The sequence below is a fragment of the Caretta caretta genome, chromosome 25, assembly GCF_965140235.1.
Source record: "Caretta caretta isolate rCarCar2 chromosome 25, rCarCar1.hap1, whole genome shotgun sequence".
Taxonomy (NCBI): Eukaryota; Metazoa; Chordata; order Testudines; family Cheloniidae; genus Caretta; species Caretta caretta.
This window is the reverse complement of record NC_134230.1, coordinates 9,001,564-9,020,897: the sequence shown is the minus strand read 5'-3', so window position 1 is coordinate 9,020,897 and position 19,334 is coordinate 9,001,564. Positions and strand designations below refer to the sequence as shown.

The 19,334-nt window shown below is 52.8% G+C and overlaps 1 protein-coding gene across 2 annotated transcripts in view; it reads right to left on the bottom strand.

The window, feature by feature from the left end:
* Positions 1-16,567, bottom strand: part of LOC125627167 (nuclear receptor ROR-beta) — a 58,692-nt gene extending 42,125 nt beyond the window's left edge. For both annotated transcript variants that reach the window (XR_007353941.2, XM_048831029.2), the window contains exon 1: positions 16,318-16,567. Coding sequence is in view for 1 of the 2 variants with exons in the window: in XM_048831029.2 (XP_048686986.1) it covers positions 16,318-16,324 (7 nt within the window). In the remaining variant the exon portion in view is untranslated. The remainder of the gene's footprint in view (positions 1-16,317) is intronic.
* Between the last annotated feature and the right edge of the window lie 2,767 nt (positions 16,568-19,334).

Below are 19,334 nucleotides of genomic sequence, written 5' to 3'. Positions count from 1 at the left end.
GTCCCCCAGCAAGCTAGTAGCAGAGGCAGGACTAGACCCCAGGGCTCCCCAGTGCAAGGCTCCACTCACCAGGATACCTGCGCCTCTGAGGCCAGCCCCAAGCAAAGATAACACAGCACCGCAAAAGGCAGAGCAGTCCACCGATTCCTTCTGTATGTTCTGTGAGAGGGAGACGCCCCGCAAGGCTCATTTCCCACCGCAGGGGGCCCCCATTCCCAGAATGCAATGCTCCTATCATCTGTGTCTCCCGTCACCCCGATTCTCATCTCACCTCTCATTTCCGATCACCAGAAAGATTCTCTTCTCATGTGCACGTGTGCATGTGTTTGTGTGTGTGCGTTTGTGCGTGAGTGTTTGTGTGTGTCCATGCATTTGTGCACGTGTGCGAGCACACGGATTTGTGCATGTGCACTGGTGTGTGTCCATGTATTTGTCTGTGTTTGTGCACACGCGTCGGTGTGTGTCCACGCGTTTGCGATGTGTTGGCGCACGCCCCTTCTTTTAGGCGTGGGTCGTTTTGGGCGAGGACGGGGTGGACTGGGTATGGGCAGGAAGTGGCACAGGGGTGCCAGCTGGGCACGACAACAGTGGGATGGGAATGCTGCGGGAGGGATGCACATTTGAACCTCACTCCCTACCTCAGCCCCTATAAAGGGGGTGCATCCCTCCCACCCCCAGCCTCCCCTCCCCTTCCCTTCCACCAGCAATTCAGAAGGAATTGAGTTTGTCTGAGGACCAAGGTGGGAGACCTGGAAGAGCACCCTGGGCCCAGCTGTGCGGTGAGCGAGGGCACCTCTGAACGGAAGGGGTTGGCAGTCAGGCTGGGAACTCGGAGAGGGACAGACCCTGTGTACTTGTGTGAGCACACGTGGGAGTGCGCAGCTGGAGCTGGGGGGCTCTCTGTCAGCCTGGGGGTGCTGGCAGGAAGAACATGCTGGACAACAGCTGAGACTCGGTGCGTATAAGCCATGAAGGAGTTATTGGGGGAGCATTTCATTCCCTTTTATATCTCTTCTCTTCCCCCATGCCTGGCCCTGCCCCACTGGCAGGTCAGTCAGTAGAGCACAGAGCTTGCTTCCAAAGCATCGCCCATTCATACGTGACCCAGGCCCTGATCCTGAGCCCACGCCTCCCACTGGGCCCAGCTTGGCAGGTTCGGTACCTCCAGGGCTCAAAGTAAGCGGAGCCAAAGAACAACAAAACCCACCTCTGCCAAGCTGAACACTGTCAGATCTTTTGCCTTCTAGACTTGCTGTGATGGCATGGCAGGAAACCCAACAACTGGAACAGATGCCAGCAGGCCCAGCCTGTGACATCACAGCCCCACTGCCATGGAGACAGGTATGACTGCACAGGTAAACGTGGATACAGTTACGACAGTACGTCGATACAGTAGCGCGTAAGTTCAGCCATCTGCAACAGATCAGACTCTGAAGGCACTTTAATTTCATGGTGTAACACACGGTCAGCAAAGAAGGAGCTATATTATCCAAAAAGACCTATAAATAATCCACTTCCCGGAAGAAATGGGGACGGAAACACTAGGTCAGAGTTAAGGTTATTGAGGGAATTATACATTTCCAGACTTGCAATCTTTTTTTAAACTTGAATCTTAGCTGAGAATTTTTTGCCTTTCGAGCAGCTATGAAGAAAAAACAAATCAAATGTATTTGTATCACGGTAGCTTCTTCGAGTCCTAATCAGGATCGCAGCCCCATTGCGCTAGGACACACGGGGACAGTCTAATGAGATACTCTTCTTCGGTAACCGACCTAGAGATACACGCTCAACTCAAACTTTGTGGCGCTTGAGAGTGGAAATGGCCTTTAATTGCAATCCTGTTTGCAACTTATCGCGGAATCATTTTAATGCAATCCAGAGCAGAACTCGTCCCAGTTATTCCCATGTATCCTGTTAACCCACACTTGAGAGTAAACAAAAGGAGGGAATGAAACCAACAGCTGGAGCTGGTGACTTCTTGGAAAGGAAAGGGCTCATTTTTAGTATAAATATCAAATCCGACTTTCCCGCAGTGTCAGTTCTGCAGTAGGGGCTACAGCCGTGGGAGAGGTTAGCGTGACCAACGGGCCCGATCCACGACAGCGGGAGCTGGATCGGTGCATTCTCCTGTGGATGTTTAGAGCTCCACTGTGCTCTGAGCCCCTCTCCAGTTGTCAGGTCTTGTCTCCTAATGAGGCACAGAGGAAAATTGTTCTTTGGTCTTTACCTCCCCTCTCCTTACTCCCTCCCCAAGCTCTTTGCTTTCAAATCAACAGAGACATTTGGCAAATTTCACTCCGCAAGGAAAGAGAAGGCAGCGAGGAAGGCTGGCATCGCACGGAGACAGAGTGTGTGGCCTCATACACAGCTCTGCAGTGCTGGACAACAACGAGACTCGTGACTCTGCTGTACGGAGGCAAGGAGCCCTCAAACGCAAGACGGCCCAGTGGGTAGGGTGCTAGCCAAGGACTCAGGAAAGCTGGGTTGAGTTCCTGGCTCTGTCACCCTGGGCAAATCCTTTAGCTTTTTTGTGCGTCTGTTCTCCACATGTGAACTGGGCGTAGTGGCCCTGCCTGACCTCATCGGGACACTGGGAGGAGAAATACATCATGTTCAGACTGTGATGGCAGCCAGTGGCTAAACCAAGGGGTTTTATGTAACGCAGAGTAGATAGGCGACACCTGGCACCCATCACACTGGCTGTCCTCCCCAGCCCTGGCAGTGAATGAGAGGGCAGGTGCCCATGAAGTGGGTCCCATTAGCCCCTGAGAGGTAGAGAAATTTTACCCCCTTTCATAGACGGTGATCTGAGACTCACAGGAGCTGTGGATCAAGGCCAGCACCCTACCCACCTAACTGGTCAAGGAGGGAATCTGATGGCTACAATAGAGACTGGTGCATCCTCTGGGTCAGTTGCCTGCTCTGCCACAGACATCTCGGGTGACCTTGGGAAAGTTACTTAGAACCAGATCCTCAAAGCATTAGGGACCTAAATATCCCTGCGGAGCTGATCCTTAGCCTCTCTGTGCCTCAGTTCCCCCTCTGTGCCATGGGGAAAATAGCCCACCCCTGCCTGCCAGGGAGCGGTGAGGATCAACACGCCGATGATCAGGAAGCACTCGGAGATGGGGGCCAGAGAGGTGCCTAGGACTGACAGCTGGAGCCTCTTTCAAACACCCAACTGGCGGCGTGTCGACGCAATGAATTATCCTGGTTCTTAACCAAGTGTTTATAGGACAGCAGGCCCTACCCCATCAGTGGGGAAAGAAGGGATCAGAATTAAAAATAAAAGAAACAAAGCCAGCAATTAAAATGTCCCAGCCCTGGGATTTGCTCCTTCCCACTGTCAACACCTCTTGCCTAACTCCCCACCCCACTGGCATCGTGGGCCTGAAACTGCAGGGGTTATATAACCAGCCTGAGCTCAACGTAAGGCTGACGACACCAGCCAGGACCTGCCCCACTTCCGCACGCCCGCTGGGCCAAGAGCCTTGTTTGTTGACTCTGTGCGGGCCGCGGTTGGTCCCTGGACCTGTCAGTCAGGCTTGTGCCAAGCTCATGAAGTCATGCTGTCCTACTAACACACTTTCAGCTTCTAATACCACTTAACAATGTGCTTGTATAAGCAGGGCCGCTCTGGATTAACCCTTCTGAAGCCAGGGGCGCTTTCACTGCTTCCTGCTCGCCTTGCCTTGGCGGACTGGGTCTCTCTCCAGCCTGCCCCTTGCACCAGGGCTGAGCCGTGGAGAATCAGAGTTATTTGGGGACTGGGAATCTCTGGCACCCGACTGCTCCCTGGCAAGGAACTGGAAATCAATGTCTTTCAGGCCTGGTCCACCTCCAGTGGCTTCTGCAGGGCGACTCCTGATTTACAGTGGCGTAGCGTAGGGGAGAAGCAGGCCCTGCCTGTTGTTGCCCGCTCACACCTTGTTCCTATCATTTCCTATCCCCCAAGTGAGAGTGCCAGAATCTGAACTCACCTGCACCAGCGTAAATTGGGAGTCACTCCACTGACACATAGGGAGTTACTCCAGGTTCACACCAGCGTGTGACCCAGACCAGACTCTGTCCCAGAGTCTATATGCCTAACAGGGAAGCAGCCCCAGAGGAGCGTACACATGGCTGAATGCAAAGCGGGGTCCCTGCTACGGTGCAGACGGGCTGGGATCTCCTGGGTGCCTTCCTCTAGGGAAGGGATGTAGGAAAGGTGGATATAGGGTTGCCAACAGTCCCTTATTACAAGGGACGTCCCTTATTTTTTCATCTCTACAACAAGATCGGGAGTTGCCAAGTGTTACAAAAAGCAGCAAGAAAAACCCCTGCAAATCTCACCGAACTGGGTGATTGGACAACAAAATGGCAGATGAAATTCAAAGTAACGCACATTGGAAATGATAATCCCAACTATACATATAAAATGATGGGGTCTAAATTAGCTGTTACCACTCAAGAAAGAGATCTTGGAGTCATTGTGGAGAGTTCTCTGAACACATCCACTCAGCGTGCAGCGGCAGTCAAAAAAGCGAACAGAATGTTAAGAAAGGGATAGATAATGAGACAGAAAATATCCTCTTGCCTCTATAGAACTCCAAGGTTTGCCCACATCTTAAATACTGCGTGCAGATGTGATCGTCCCAACTCAAAAAAGATATTTTGGAATTGAAAAAGGTTCAGAAAAAGGCAACAAAAATGATTAGGGGTATGGAGCGGCTGCCATATTAGGGGAGATTAATAAGACTGAGACTTTTCAGCTTGGAAAAGAAACGACTAAGGGGGGATATGATAGAGATCTATAAAATCATGACTGGTGTGGAGAAAGTAAATAAGGAAGTGTTATTTACTCCTCATAACACAAGAATGAGGGGTCAGCAAATGAAATTAATAGGCAGCAGGTTTAAAACAAACAAAAGGAAGTATTTTTTCACACAACGCACAGTCAACCTATGGAACTCCTTGCCAGAGGATGTTGTGAAGGCCAAAACTATAACAGGGTTCAAAAACAAAGTAGATAAAATCATGGAGGATAGATCCATCAATGGCTATTAGCCAGGATGGACAGGGATGGTGTCCCAGGCCTCTGTTTGCCAGAAGCCGGGAATGGGCAACACTTGATGATTACCTGTTCTGTTTATTCCCTCTGGGGCACCTGGCATTGGCCACTGTTGGAAGACAGGACACTGGGCTAGATAGACCTTTGGTCTGACCTAGTATGGCCGTTCTTATGTTAAATGTAGGTGAATACTGGTTATTATTATTAATAATAATTAATAATATAAGAAGGCGGGGTGGGGGTGTTAAGAAAACAGTCCCTTATTTTGGAAGTACAATGTTGGTAATCCTGTGTGGATACTTTTGCAGGCTTGGAAACCCAACAAAGTGTCTACACAACAGGCCCAAGGCCTAGCTAGGAAAGAAACTTTCCTTTCCTGTCCGGAAGAGGTCCCCAGTCTAGGTAACTCTCCCCCCAGCACGCACACATGGCATTTCTCCCTGCACTTCCCAAAACCCTGAAGCCAAGAAATCGCCACCCTTCCCAGTCCTGGATGAGGCCCCACTGAATGGGGACGCGCTGCTCGCAGGAGACAACTCCCAAGGTTTTAGCAGAGCGGGCAACGCCCTCATCCAGGCAGGAATTGGCACCGGCACGGGCGACCCAACTGCATTCCTCCCAGGCTGGCAAAGGTAGCAGGGCGTGCCCTCCACCTCATCCTCTTCCTCCCCCCGCTCCCGCCCCCCCGGCTAAACGTCCCCACTCATTGCTGGGATACTGCTATAAACAAACAGGGCGGGGGCCTCTCTCTCCGTGGTGCCCAACCAGAAGTCCCAGAGCCCCACCCTTGGAGCGGCCGTGATGCTCACACATGCCAGTGCTTTGCTACCCAGCAGGGAACACTTGCCTCCCTGGAAGCGGTGAGCTAGTCCTTGCTTGTCTCACTGTCACAGGGAACAGGAACGGAGACACGGCCCCATGGAGAAGGGCAAAGTTCCCTCCAGGAGTTCCAAAGAGTCATCTCCTTGGCGTCGGGACTGTGCTGGAGGAACAAATACAGCCTGGCCTACTGTGTCCCTGAGGGTGACAGATAATGTGGGCGACCAGCCTTCATGCTTCAGGGCATGAGCTGATGGCGGGCTGGGGTCAGGAAGGAACTCCCTCTGCCCAATGTACAGAACAATGGAGTGTAGCACAGAGGTCATCCTGTAGCAGTGTCCAAGGCAGGATACTGGGCGCAATGGAGTATCAGTGTGTTATGGCAGCATCTCATGCTACATGGAATTTGCCTGGGGGAGGCCATGGTAGAGGGTCCATTGATTTCTGCTGGCAAGATAGGAGGGGCTCCTCATAATTAATCTTACATTACTGAAGTGCGTGGAGGCCCTGACAAAGGTCAGGGCCCCGTTGTGCTAAGCGCTGTACGCGCACATTGGGAGACACAGTCCCTGCCCCCAGGAGCTTACAATCGCTACCGGCCCAAGGGTTGGAGGGGAAACACAAAGAGAGAAAGGGCTCTGCAGACAATCCGGGCTGGAGCTGGGACAAGGCTCCCTGGCAAAGCCTATGGCCCAGCTCCTCAAAGGGGTTTAGGCACCTTTGATTTCACTGAGAGTTAGGCACCGAGATCTCCACGAGGAGGAGCTGGGCCTGTAATTCCTTCCTGGGCCCTGTGCATTCCCGCTCTCGGGGCTGAAGTAGCACCTTCTGCTGTCGTGGCATCCTGCTCTGAGCAGTGTGGCTGGCGAGGGGCTGCGATTGTGTGAGGATGGAGGGTGGGGAACCAGAGAGGAAAGAAGGGGAGGGGGAGCGCCCATTCCCTTCCTGCTTGGGGGGCTGCATTGCCGAGCGGTCGAAGCAGGGGGTTAGGAATCAGGGCTCCCAGCTCGACCACTGATTCACAGCGGGACTGGGGACAAGTTGCTTCCCTGCCTCAGTTTCCCCTTTGACCTGTGTGCATTGTGCTATTGCCTCTCCCTGTGCCCCTGCATCCCCTCCCTTCTGCCCCCTGCCCCGCTGTGGGCCCAGGACACCTCAACTCAAGCACTGCAGCTCCCTGCATCCTCCAACAGAGGTGGAGCAAGAACCAGAAATCCCCCAAAGGAAATCCCCCACAGGCTGGCTGGCCAAACTTCCCACAGACGTTGCGGGAGCTGCTTTGCCATTGCAGGGCTGGCTGGGGAATCAGATGAGTGGGAGACAATCCCAGCAGCTGGGCCCCAGCTGGCTCCCTTTCCCATTTAAATCCCAGCAGAAGTAAAGATTTGTAAAGATTTGGGTCCCCCTGCCTCTCCCCCCGTCACCTCTCCATGTCCCCCATATTTTGTCACTGCCCCACCAGGAATCAATCTCATAAATCCCAGCCACCCGCATGAGGCTTAGACAACCCCAGCGGTCCCGTGGCCACATGAGACCCTTTCAAATTGAATCCCGACTCTCTGTTGTTATTTCATAACTGAACGCCCAGATTGCATGGAGCGGGGCTGGGGTTAATTAAATCAGATGGTGTCTCCGGGGATGATGTAATTACGAAACATCTGGTGGGTGAACAGAAAGGAGGAAAGTTTGTAATCTAGCCCCAGACTCCCTATTGGTTATGAGACACGCATGCAGCGGAGGGGTGCTGGAGGCAACGGCTGTGTGGTCTAGTGGTTGCAGAAGGTGACAGGGAGGCTGGAGGTCTGCTTTATTGTCCTAGCTCTGCCACGGGGATGCTCTGGGATTATGGGGGAGGGAAGCAGAAATCAGGACTCCTAGGTTCTACCCCTAGCGCAGGATCCTCAGCCAGTGCAGTGCTGAGGAGCCAGCCCCTGGGACGCGTCACTGCCCTGTTCTGTGCCTCATCTTCCCCATCTGTAAAATAGAAAGTTAATCGCCTTTCAAAAGCGCTTTGAGAGCCTCGGATGGAAGGTGCTAATGATACCACCAGAGCCTCCAGCGTGGGGGATCCCCACTGCTCTCTGATCGCAGGCAGGCCCTACGGGCCCTGCCCTAACCGCTAGACCACTCAGCTGCCCCTTTGCACAGGATCGGTTGCCCTCGGCCCAGCTCCCCCCTTTGCAAGTGCAGTGCCCCGCGCGGATGCGGGGTTTCTCTCAGCTGCGGGATGCATCATTGCGGGGGCTTTGGGCAGCACGGAGTGGACACTGCCATTATCAGACCCTGACCCTCCCTGGCCCCGTTTCCTACTGGAGGAGTCTGGTTAGGGCGTCATGAGCCAACCGCGCCACAGGGCTGAGGTACCTGCTCCGGTGCTGGGGGAGCCGGTGCCCGGGCCCCCCGGGAAGCGTTATCCTTCCACCCACTGTGGGGGCAAGCAGCTTTGTGGCTCTGCAGCTAATTACCCAGCAGGCCTGTGGGGAAAGTAGGTCCCTGCCCCATCCTGCTGCGGGGAATCAATGCCTCCGAACAGGGCAGGGGAAGCGAGTGGCAATTAGTGTCTGTTCCCCCCTTGCCTTCATGGATCCCACTGCTGCATAACGGGGCACAGCTCCGGCCAAGGAGACAGCGGGGGCGGGGGAGAAATTGGCTTTAATGAGGAAGACGACGCAGCAGCTCAGTGAGCTCCCTGGGGACGAAGGCTGTTCCGTGGAGGATGCTGTCAGCTTTAGCCCCACGGAAGCCCCACGAGGGAGCTTTGCTCCCTGGAGGAGGACGGGGTCTGGGATGTTGGGTACAAGAGGCCGTGACCAGCCTCCTCTGCTGGCTGGCTCGTCCAGGGTAAATCTTGGAGGCTTAGGTGCGTGGGAAGATGGCTGGTTGGGTTTCCCCGCTGGAGAGCCCAGCCGAGATTCCCCATGTCCCAAGAGGTAACTTCCTCGGCTTCCCTGCTGCCAAGCAGGAGCCCCTGGCTCTTTGCAATCCCACCAGCCAGTCTGGGGAATGCAAATCTGGCTCAGCTCATGCCAAGAGGAAACGGGCCAGGGTCGTGGTGGTGGAGGGCGGGGAGAGAGAGCAAGTTCGTTAGCGAGAGATTGGGGGGGGAGGGGATTCCAAGCCACCACTTCGAACCACTGGAAATCAGGACAGGTGAGGAGTCCTGGCTCCCAGCCCCCTCTGCTATAAGTACTAGACCCACCTCTTACCCAGAGCTGGAAACAGCACCCAGTATCCTGACTCCCACCCAACCACTACACCATACTGCCCTCCCAGGGCTGGGGCTGCTACCTAGGAGTTGTGTTTCCCAGTCCCCTTCTTTATCCACTAGACCCTCCCAGAATCGGTGCTAGAACACAGGCAGCCTGACACCCAGGTCTAACCACAGCACTCACATCCCTAATGTGCACGTTGACAGCCATGGGTCCTGCCCTTCGCTGGCAACTGCACCCCAAGAAAATGGGGAGAGTCTGAAACCAGCCCTTAATTCTCTGCTCTTTGCTCCTCCTTAGATCACGTGGGCCTTTTTCGCTGCAATTATTGTTTATCATCATTTGCTGAGGAGCTCAGTGGCCTCAGGGCACAGACGTCCAAGAAAAAATTAAAGTGCTCTGATTAAATATGTTGTTGTTTGTATCTTCTAGGAACCCGATATAGGGGAACTCTGTGATCCCCCATCGACTCCTCTACACTGCATTCCCTATGGTCTCTGAGCATCTGCCTCTGGCGGCTTTCTAGGCTCAGTTGCCCACCCGAGATATCCAATTACATACCAAGAGCAGGCTAATGTGTACATGCCCCACTGCCTTCTGTTGGGTGGGGACTGGACTTCTCAGATGTGTGTCATAGCCCCTACACTGCTACCCCTGCCCTAAGATTCTCCTTTAGCTCAAGTAGTAGGGCCCTGGGCCTTTGGATCAGCAGGATCTGGGTTCTAACCCTACTGTTGCTGGGAAGTTCTGTGTAACAGCCACAAAGTTACTGCTGTAGGTGGGCAGGGCTCTGTAGACCCCTTGGCCTGTATCTCCACTATCCCACCGCACCAGTGGCCAGATATGGGGCCATCCAGAGATTAGGCTACAGTGCAGCAAGGTAGGGGGCATCTTTCCCCCCAAAGGCTGGTAGTCACCCACCATGTTCCTGGGGTCCCACCTTCATGCTCAGAGCGAGCAAATTCGCCCCCAGCGGCTCCGTCCCTCCCCGGTTCTACACGTATCTTTGAGCTGAGATGTTCCAGGCCGTTACAGATCAATGGGCCATCTACTTCAGCACCCTGCTCCAGGCCAGATGTTCCCTCTGGGAGAGCTCTTGATACACCTAAGTGCTTGGTTAATTTTTAATAGCTGGGTCACGGGGGAAGAGCGACGCTGCACCCCAGTGGAACGCCACTGCCTTCCACTGGGGATGGATCAGGCTGTTTGGGGACTCTTCGCTTGCCATTCAAACTTCAGGCATGGTTAACAATGAAGGCCCGTCCCAGCTGGTTGGGTGGCTGGGGTGGTCGTCATCAGCCTGACAAAGTGCAGGAGGAAAACAAAACCTCGAAGAGATGTGGGGGCTGATTCTGAGATGTGCTGCTGCACACCCCCAGCGACTTGAGCACTCCCCAGTGCAGGCTGGGACCCCGCCAGCCAACGGGAGCCTCCCAATCCAAGGGTGCCTCATCCATTCAGGAGCAGCAGAGGCTTGGGGCTTGATGTATGATCCCCCTGCTCCAGGCCCATCTCCCTGCTCCACGAGACTGGACTGAGCCGCTGCTCACGGACCTGTGGCAGGTGCTTCTTCTCTGCCTTGAACAGCTCTTCAGTCCAGGTCAGAATCAGGGGGGTGCTACCAAAAGCAGGCAAGAGCAGCTCGTTTGCACTGCAGCAGTGACCTCCCTAACTGGTTTAACTAAGTCTGGTTAGAAACCGGTTTAATTTAATCAGTGCCACCTCTCTGTGTGCGCGCGGTTTCCGAGCGCCCAATACCGATTTAGCATCAGTTGGTTTCTTCCCAGCTTACGTGAGGTATATCTCAGGTGTTCTTCAATCCCTAGAAGACCTCCCTGCTCTGGTGGTGCATTCGATGTAGCTAAGTCAGTTTCTAAGTCAGTTTAGTCACATTGGTACCGTTTTCTCGTGTAGACAAGGCCTTCGATTGGAAGCTCCTGGGGGCAGGGACCGTCTTTTCAACACACACGTCTGTGCAGCACCTGGCACACCTGGCTCACGGCTGAAGGACAAGACTTGGAGAGTTGTGTCTGTCCATGTGAGGACAGAACTGAGCCCAGCTGATGTAAATTCACAGCAGAGGGAATCTTTCCCCCTCCCTACTCGGGGTGCCAAGAGGACTGGCTGCCTGGGAATCATCAGTTCATGTTGCCACCGTACTGAAGCTCTGACGCAGTTTGTGAGTCGCGCCCTGCAGCGGGATTGTCAGCTTTTCCCATCTGTTTGACTGGTGTCGCTCCAACTTCCTTGACACCTTGAGTGGAGTTTGGGAGGGACTCTGGAGAGAGTGAGGCTCAGAGGCTAAAGCAGGGGGGACTGGTGATCAGGACTCCTGGGTTCAATTCCAATGACTCGCACCATGACATTGGACAAGCCGCTTCCCTTCTCTCTGCCTCAGTTCCTCCCTGGGGATGAAGGGCCCAGGTCACCTCTCGCACTGGCGAGGAGCCACTCTGCTGAAGTTAACAGAGCTACACTGGCATAAGGGAGCTGATATGAGGCTCAACAGGTCTGACCAAGGGGTAGCCAGGGTTCAAGAATGTGCTTTGAGATCCTCGGCTAAATGTGCTAGAACAGTGGTTCTCAATCAAGGGTACACATACCCCAGGGGTACGCAGAGCTCTTCCGGGGGTTCATCAACTCATCTAGAGATTTGCCTAGTTTTACAACAGGCTACATGAAAAGCACTAGCCGAGCCGGTACAGACTAAAATTTCACACAGACAATGACTTGTTCATACTGCTCTATGTACTATCCACTGAACTGTAAGGACAGTATTTATATCCCAATGAATTTATTTTATAATTACATGGTAAAAATGAGAAAGAAGCAACTGTTCAGAGCCTAGTGCGTTGTGACACTTGTCCGTTTACGTCTGAGTTTATGAGCAAGTTGTTTTTAAGTGAGGGGAAACTTGTGCGGGACACAAGACGAATCAGACTCCTGAACGGGGGACAGCGGTCTGGAAAGGGTGAGAGCCACAGGGCTAGAACAGAGTCCAGCCGCTGACAGCAGCTCAGACGGGGCTCATTCGTCTCCTGAGCTCACTAAGCAACGGGCTCTCCTTTAGTAACAGAACGGCGCAGCTGTCTTCCATCAGGGCTCACAGTGCTGGGGCAATCGCTGCAGTACAAGGTGTGACCCCCCTCCATGCAGTATCCCCCCATCTCAGTTAGCCATATGGGAAGGGCAGGGTGGCCGTGACTCCCTGACAGCTGTTTGTGATGCCCAGGTGGAGGGGCCCTGGGATAACGGACAGCAGCTCCCTCCTGATGAGCCTCTGCTGGGAAGGGTCTGTGCAGCTCGCCGAGCAAACCTGTGCTCAGCTAACAGTGCCAGAGGTTCGGGGCGGAGGGTGGGGGACATCGGCTCCGATGTTCCATAAGGCACCTGGGTGCAGGTGCCCTGGTGCTGGCTCCCTGACATGTTTCCAGCGAGGCGGTGCCCGGCCAGAACGAAGACCACGATGCCGTGCCTGACTTGCGGATAGGTGGGTGGAAAAACCACTTGTGGTGGCAGGAACACTGCACGGGGGGCTGGCCAACGCGCATCCAGGCATCGCCATGTGGGGGGCTGGGTAAGGCAGGCGTCACATCAGGTGCAGCAGCCTGGCTCTGAGCACAGCTTCCCCACCTGTCGGCCGCTCAGAGGTCCCCTGCACGGTGCTAGCCAGGGCATGAGTCACTCTGCCCATTAGAGGCCGGCTGTGGGGGTCAGACCCTGTGTGCCTGGGTCACCAGCGCCAACATTTTCCCCGCTCTAGACGACGGGGATCTGAGGCAAAGGGAAGCCCCAGGGTGCAACACACAGAAATGGTCTGTCCTCTGCATCGTGGCTTCAGAGGGAAGCGAACCAGCGGGCGGTTTGCTTTAGATAACCGCATCAGTTAGATCCCCGGCACGGGGCTATCGGTTGGAGAGGGACGCACGGTCCTGTTTCCCTGCTGTTACATTAGGCCCAGATCCAAATTCACCGCAGGGCGAGAGTGAAGCGCATGGAGCCTTTTCACCACGTCCCAGATTTTACGTAAGAGAATCAAGAGGGTGTGTTCAGCTAGGCAGCGTCTCCAGAGCCAGGTGTGCTTACGTACAGTGCACGTGGCTATAAAATGACTCCCACAGAACTGCAAGGGCCCACACATACCAGCCAGCGCTCAGAGATACTGACAAGGTGCCATCCTTGCGTGGACACACACGCACACACGCAGTCTGTATCAGATACCAGCTGGCTGCCAAGGTCAGCCAGCTACATTTCAACCGGGGCTGAAACCTTAAATCTGGAGTCCGTTTTCCCAGTGGCTCAGCATTAGCCGAGGAGATATAAACTGCATTCCAGCCCACATAATCCTAACACACACAGACACCCAAATTATACACACACACACACACATATTACGTATGCACTGACACGCTACACAAACACACCTGGCTGTCATGTGAACACACACTTCTTTTACATAAGCTGAGGGCCTGATCCTGACACCTTTACTCATGGGGGTAAGGGTGACGCAGCTGGGCCCTTCAGATGTAAGCGGCTTGGGGCAGGGACTTGGGTCCCATTATTTGTCTGTACAGCCCCATACACACCAGCTGGGGTCTCGAATCACTACTGTTATCTGACATAGTATACCTGTGGGTAGGGGCGTACAGGCTCTTTTGCGAATCCCAGACTAAGGGAATTGGACACTCAAGTCCTGCTGTATTGCAATAGGGGTTGGGTGCTGAATTCTCTTCAGATTTTTTGAAACTTCCAAGCCATCATCATCTTTGCACCCACACATCTCCTGGGTGAGTTTTAAGCCTCATTTGGTGCTGCCCTAACTGGTTCCCTGGCTATTACCCAGTGGGGAGAGTTACTTTCCCATCCTGGTCAGCACTGGGGTCCCGGCACACAAGATCTCTTTCCTAGTACAGGGTGGGTGTGTTGGCTGAAGCACGCCCTTCGTAGCTCCAGGAAGGCCGAGACTACCGACTACTCCACATTGCGTGCAATGCCGGAGTAACTCGAGCTAGGTCCCTTCTCACCCAGATGAGTGTACACATGCTGTATAAATGGGAAAGGAAGCTCCTCCTACCCCCCCCCCCCCTTTCCGATTTTCCAATGACAGATCTAGGTCACTAGGACAACTTCTAATACTTGCCAAGCCCACAGCACACTCTTAGCCATGCTGGCTTTCAAAACAAGAGGCCAGGAGCTTTATAAAACCAATAGGATTATACAATGTGAGCCTCGCGCGTCTCAGTCTGCACAGAATGCCGTCCTAGCTAGTTGAAACAGGGAAGGGTGAGGAAAGCCACAGAGAGAACAAACAGCTGAGTATAATTAATAGGGAAGGGTATCCGTACACAGGAGGTGGTAAAAAGGCAATTCAGATCAAGACAATTTTTTATTTGAATTCAAACGGAGAACCCAACCTGCACTCGCCAGGTATCTCGGGCCACCCATCCTCCACTGGCGTAAATCAGCGTCACTCCAGACAGCCGAGACAACTAACAACCCCCCAGGAAGGAAACTTCACCCCCCTGCTAATTAATTGCTCAGTGTTTATGCTGTGCTTTGGCCATGCAAAGTGCTACCTAATGTCTAGGCGTTGTTATTAATTGGGAGGGCGTTAACACTCTCCTCCCCGTCAACAAGCCTGGACGTCAGGCCGAGAAAGAAAAGGCAATCGATGGCCACACGGGCCCAATTCCCCATCAGCCTGCACCCCATGCTGTCAATGTACCCCCCTGCGTGTAGAATGCCATTGCTCTGATGTGGCGACATTTTCCATCCACCTCACGCTGGTGCCAATGGCGACACGGGGCGCAGGGAGATGGAGAAAACGAAGACCTCTGCGGCAAGAGGAAAATCAGGCCAATATGTATCTATGTAAGGAGTTGTGTGAGGTTCGTCACACACACAGTAACGTCCAACAGCTCCTCAGATAGCCACCCAGGGAACACCGATCCCAGGAAAGTCACCAGAACGTGATGGAAACAGAAAATCACTTGAAAGGAGGAAAGAAGTCGGCACAACACGACCATCACACTCTATACATCTACCGCGGGGGGACCAGCAGGAAGGGTCCAATCCTCAGCCAGCGGCCAGCAGACCCTTTCTACGCTTCGGGGGCAGAATCAGTCCTGAGCCTTACAGCTGTATCCATTACTTCCTGCAGGATCGTTCCCAATGCAATCTCTCGCTCCTCAATCTTCCCCCCCTTGCACCTAATTCGTTTGATTCCTATTTTCATTGTTTTAAAAAAAGGAAGGCTTTAATAATAACAACAGAAGGGGGATTTGAACTGTCAGATCGTCATGCCAGTGGCTTCTGACCAAGTCAGATATTATCAGACAAGTGTACCCTCAGATGAAGACTAGCTCCCCCCCTCTTTCCTCGTATGAAATCACCTGCTTCAAAACACTTTTGCAGCCTCCCCTTCCATCCCTCCTGTAAAGGAAAATAATCAAAATCCTTAATAATCACCAAAAAAATCAAATTATAACAGGAGCAACATATTGAAAAGGAGCTTAAGAGCTTTTCCTAGCAGTGAAATCCTAAGTGGGGTCTAAGCTGGTGCATAAAATGGAACAAAACAAATAAGAATTGGATTCATAATCACAAACGATTCAAACCCCCCCTCTCCCCGCAAAAAGTCAGATTTACCCATATGCATCTCCACGCAAATGGACAGTCAGTTTCAAACCCCTCCTAGCAACAAACAACTTTAGCAGTAGAAAAATATTTTCCCTTGTCTGCTTTGCCCAGAGCCTAAAATACTGTGCAGCTCTTTTGGAGTATAGAAGAAAAAACCCACGATTCTGTGTGTGTTCTGAGCGCCAAGCGATGGGTGGCTGTATCTTTTGTCCAAATCCCACAAAAACAACCCTATTGTCAGGGAAATGTGCACCGTAACTTACAAAAAAAATTACAAGAAAGAAAGTCCAACCTCCCAACCCCTCAGGAATATACATAAACAGGCTAAATCTCTCCAAGAGCTCTCCACACACAGAGACCAAACAATATACATTACAAGTCACACTCTGCAGTCTGCTTTTTCAAATGCACTTTAAAAAAAAAAAATCTTCCAGACTTTTTTAACAGTCACAAAGGATACAGTTCTTGGACTTGGCTATCCAAGTTGAAGTGATGCACAGCTCAGTGTCTCCGGGCTGCTAATAAGAGGAAAAGGGTCATCTGTGTGACCAAGCAAAAGTTGCCTGCACTGTAGACACGCATGCATCATAATAATCTTACCTCGCATCTTGGGGCTTTCTGGTATTAGGACTGTGTTGAGAATATCATGAAAACAGGCAGTGCAGGTGCCTAGGACAGCAGCAATTCCTTCGATAAATCAAGTCTCCAGGATTGGGTCCTTGTTCTGTGGTGGTGTTTTGCTCTCCTAATTATGGGTAAGTGACTGGATCTTCCTCTTCAGCCACTCTAGGTACCTGCCCCTCTCTCTCTCTCCCTCTCCCTCTCCTGGGCTGCTAGTCCCTGCTACAGCTCTGTTAACCTACTTTCGGCTGGAGCCTATGGAGCATGTGGAAATTCACATGACAAACCCTGCTCAGACCCCGCCCACCTCGAGTCAGTTTCACTTTGCGCCCCGCCCCCTTCTCTCTCTCTCTCTCTCTCCTGCATCCTCAGCTCCCTGTATCCACTTTCTTAGACATATTTCCTCTTCTTACGCCCTCCCCTCTGATATGAATCAGGCCTGGTGGCTGGCTTCTTTTTTAACGCAGGGGAAATGAATGAACAGGACAACCGGGGAAAGCCAGAGGACCTGGGCAAGGGCTTGTCATACCAGGCCTGCACCACCAGCCACCCACGCGTACCCTTGGATTACATGGAAGGGCCTGATCCTCCCGGCAGTTTCCCCCACAAGTAGGTTTATTCCAGTAGGTAGCCCTGCTGAAGTCTAGGGCCTGTCCTGGGCTTCTCAACTTCTTTTGATGTCACCGTGCCTGATCCCTGCCCCACTGGAGCAGAAGGTACTGGGTATGTGTAAAATGATGTGCCAGCCCTGTAAGTGCCTCCTGCTGGCTGGGCATGGCTCTGCAGAGACCTGCCTCAGTTTCCCCTTCTCTCAGGGCCCTTTAAGAACTCCACACAGCCCACAGGTGTAAGGCAAAATTCCCCTGCAGGGGTTTTACTCTATTAAGTCCTGCTAAAGTCTCTTCCGCCCAGACTCAAAATAAAGTCTCCCTGGCCTGTCAGGAGGCTACACAGCTCTGCTTTCTTGGGGCCTGTGTTTCTGTGCTCTCAGCAGCTTCCCCACCTGCTTCCTTCAGGACTCTCCCAGCCGCTCTCTATGTCATTCTTTCCCTGACCTCTTGGGGCTGAGAGAAAGCCACCAGTAGCGGGCCTTGCCTTGCTCCTCTCTTGCCATGTATAAGGCCCAGCTGCCTTCCTGCAAGCCCAGCTAAGCAGCAGGTGATTAGTTCAGGTGCTCTCGTCCCACTCTCTCTTAAAGGGTCCTCCACCCACTGACCGTGTCTCTCAGGATCAGCCTTTCAGCATGGAGCCACACACGTCAGCCCGAGTGTTTGCAGCTCCAGGCTCTGTAACATGCATGCAAACATCCGCCATCGTCAATTTCTCCCTTCACCTTAAAATCCATGAGGGGGACCTGTCCAACATTAACACCTGAGACTGACAGAAAGGGAAAGTTGTATTTAAAAAAGCCATGGATCGAGGGCTAAAGAGTGCATCTGTGCCTGCGTGTTAGCGGCTACAGTTGTCTTTCTATAAGCTGTGCTCTAGCTGAGCTGCAAGTGATGGGCTCGAGGCAGGAATCAGCTGTGAGATTCTCGGGCCTGTGCCACCAGGTCAGACTAGGCCAGTGGTTCTCAATCTATTTACCATTGTGGGCCGCATATGCAGCTCTCTGTGCGTTGTGTGGGCCACATCCACAGAATATATACACTACCTGGATGGCCCAGAGGATGTCGCACGGGCTGCAGCTGTGTGCTGATTGGGCCACTAATGGCCCGTGGGCCATGGGTTGAGAACCATTGGACAAAATCGTCAGAATGGTCCTTTCTGGCCATAGAACCTAGAAACTGCTTATTATTCCACAACGCTTAAGAATGAAACATTAAGAGATTATAATGAAACATTGCTTCCCTGTACTCCCCCATCTGTTGTCTCTTGTCTTACACTTAGATTGGAAGCTCTCTGGGGCAGGGACTGTCTTTTTGTCCTGTATTTGTACAGCACCTAGCACAGGGGGGTCCCGGTCTGGGGCTAGGACTCCTAGGTGCTACGGTCATACAAACAATAAATAATCCTAATCATGAATCTGGGCCTGTATAATTAGTATCTTTGTACAAGAGCCGAGGCTAGCTGCTGTTTCCTAGAGCCAAGAGTGAATGTTGCGGGGTGGAGGTCACTGCTCTGTGTCCTCCGCAGCTTCGGAAGAGACCCTGACGTGTGTGAGCCTGCAATGCAGCACTGCAGCAGAGGGTACAAGACCAATGGGATCCCATGCTGCATGCGCAATGGCATTGCTCCAACTTTTGCTTCTGTGTGACCTGGTGGGGGTAGCCTCTGGCATCAGTGGCTACTGCCCCGGGACATTTTTATAACCCCGACCCATGCCAGCTGACTGGGACCTGGACACAAAGATCAGACTTTTATTATTTTATTATCCTGTGTGCCATTCCTTAAAACAGTGGTGTCAGCAGTGGGATAGCAGAGCGTGAGCAGTCATGTTAAATAGAAACTTGTCATCTAAAGTCCCTGGCAGGCTTGGAAGTTCTCCTGATGTGCTTTGCCATGCTGGGGAGTGAAGTGGGGGGATAAAGACTGAAGGATGAGTTTAATATGCCCTATTCCCCTTGACTCGCTGTACTTTGCCAGGTGCAATGCAAGAATGCTAGTTCCAATGGCAAAACAAGGTGGGACCATGGAAGGCTGGTCTTCATGGCCTGGCCCCAGGTTCATTGCAAAGCTCTGGTAGATTCTGGGGAGCCATTCTTCAAATGCTGCAATGCTTACACTAGTTTATTAGATCACGGGCAGGGGCAGGGGTCAATAGACTTTGAAACAGAAAGGGAGACTGAGTTGCACCAGACAGGGACAGGTGGGGGAGCTGTGAGGGATGCCAGGTGGGGGAGTTCCCATCTCCCTGCTCCCCCTACTTCAACTCCCAGACAGAAAGACGAACACTGTAGTGCCAGCATCTGAGAAGCTTCTTTAGCCAAAGGATGACTCACCTGGAAGCTACGCGGCAGGAAACCAAAGCCAAAGAATAACCACATCAAGAGGGA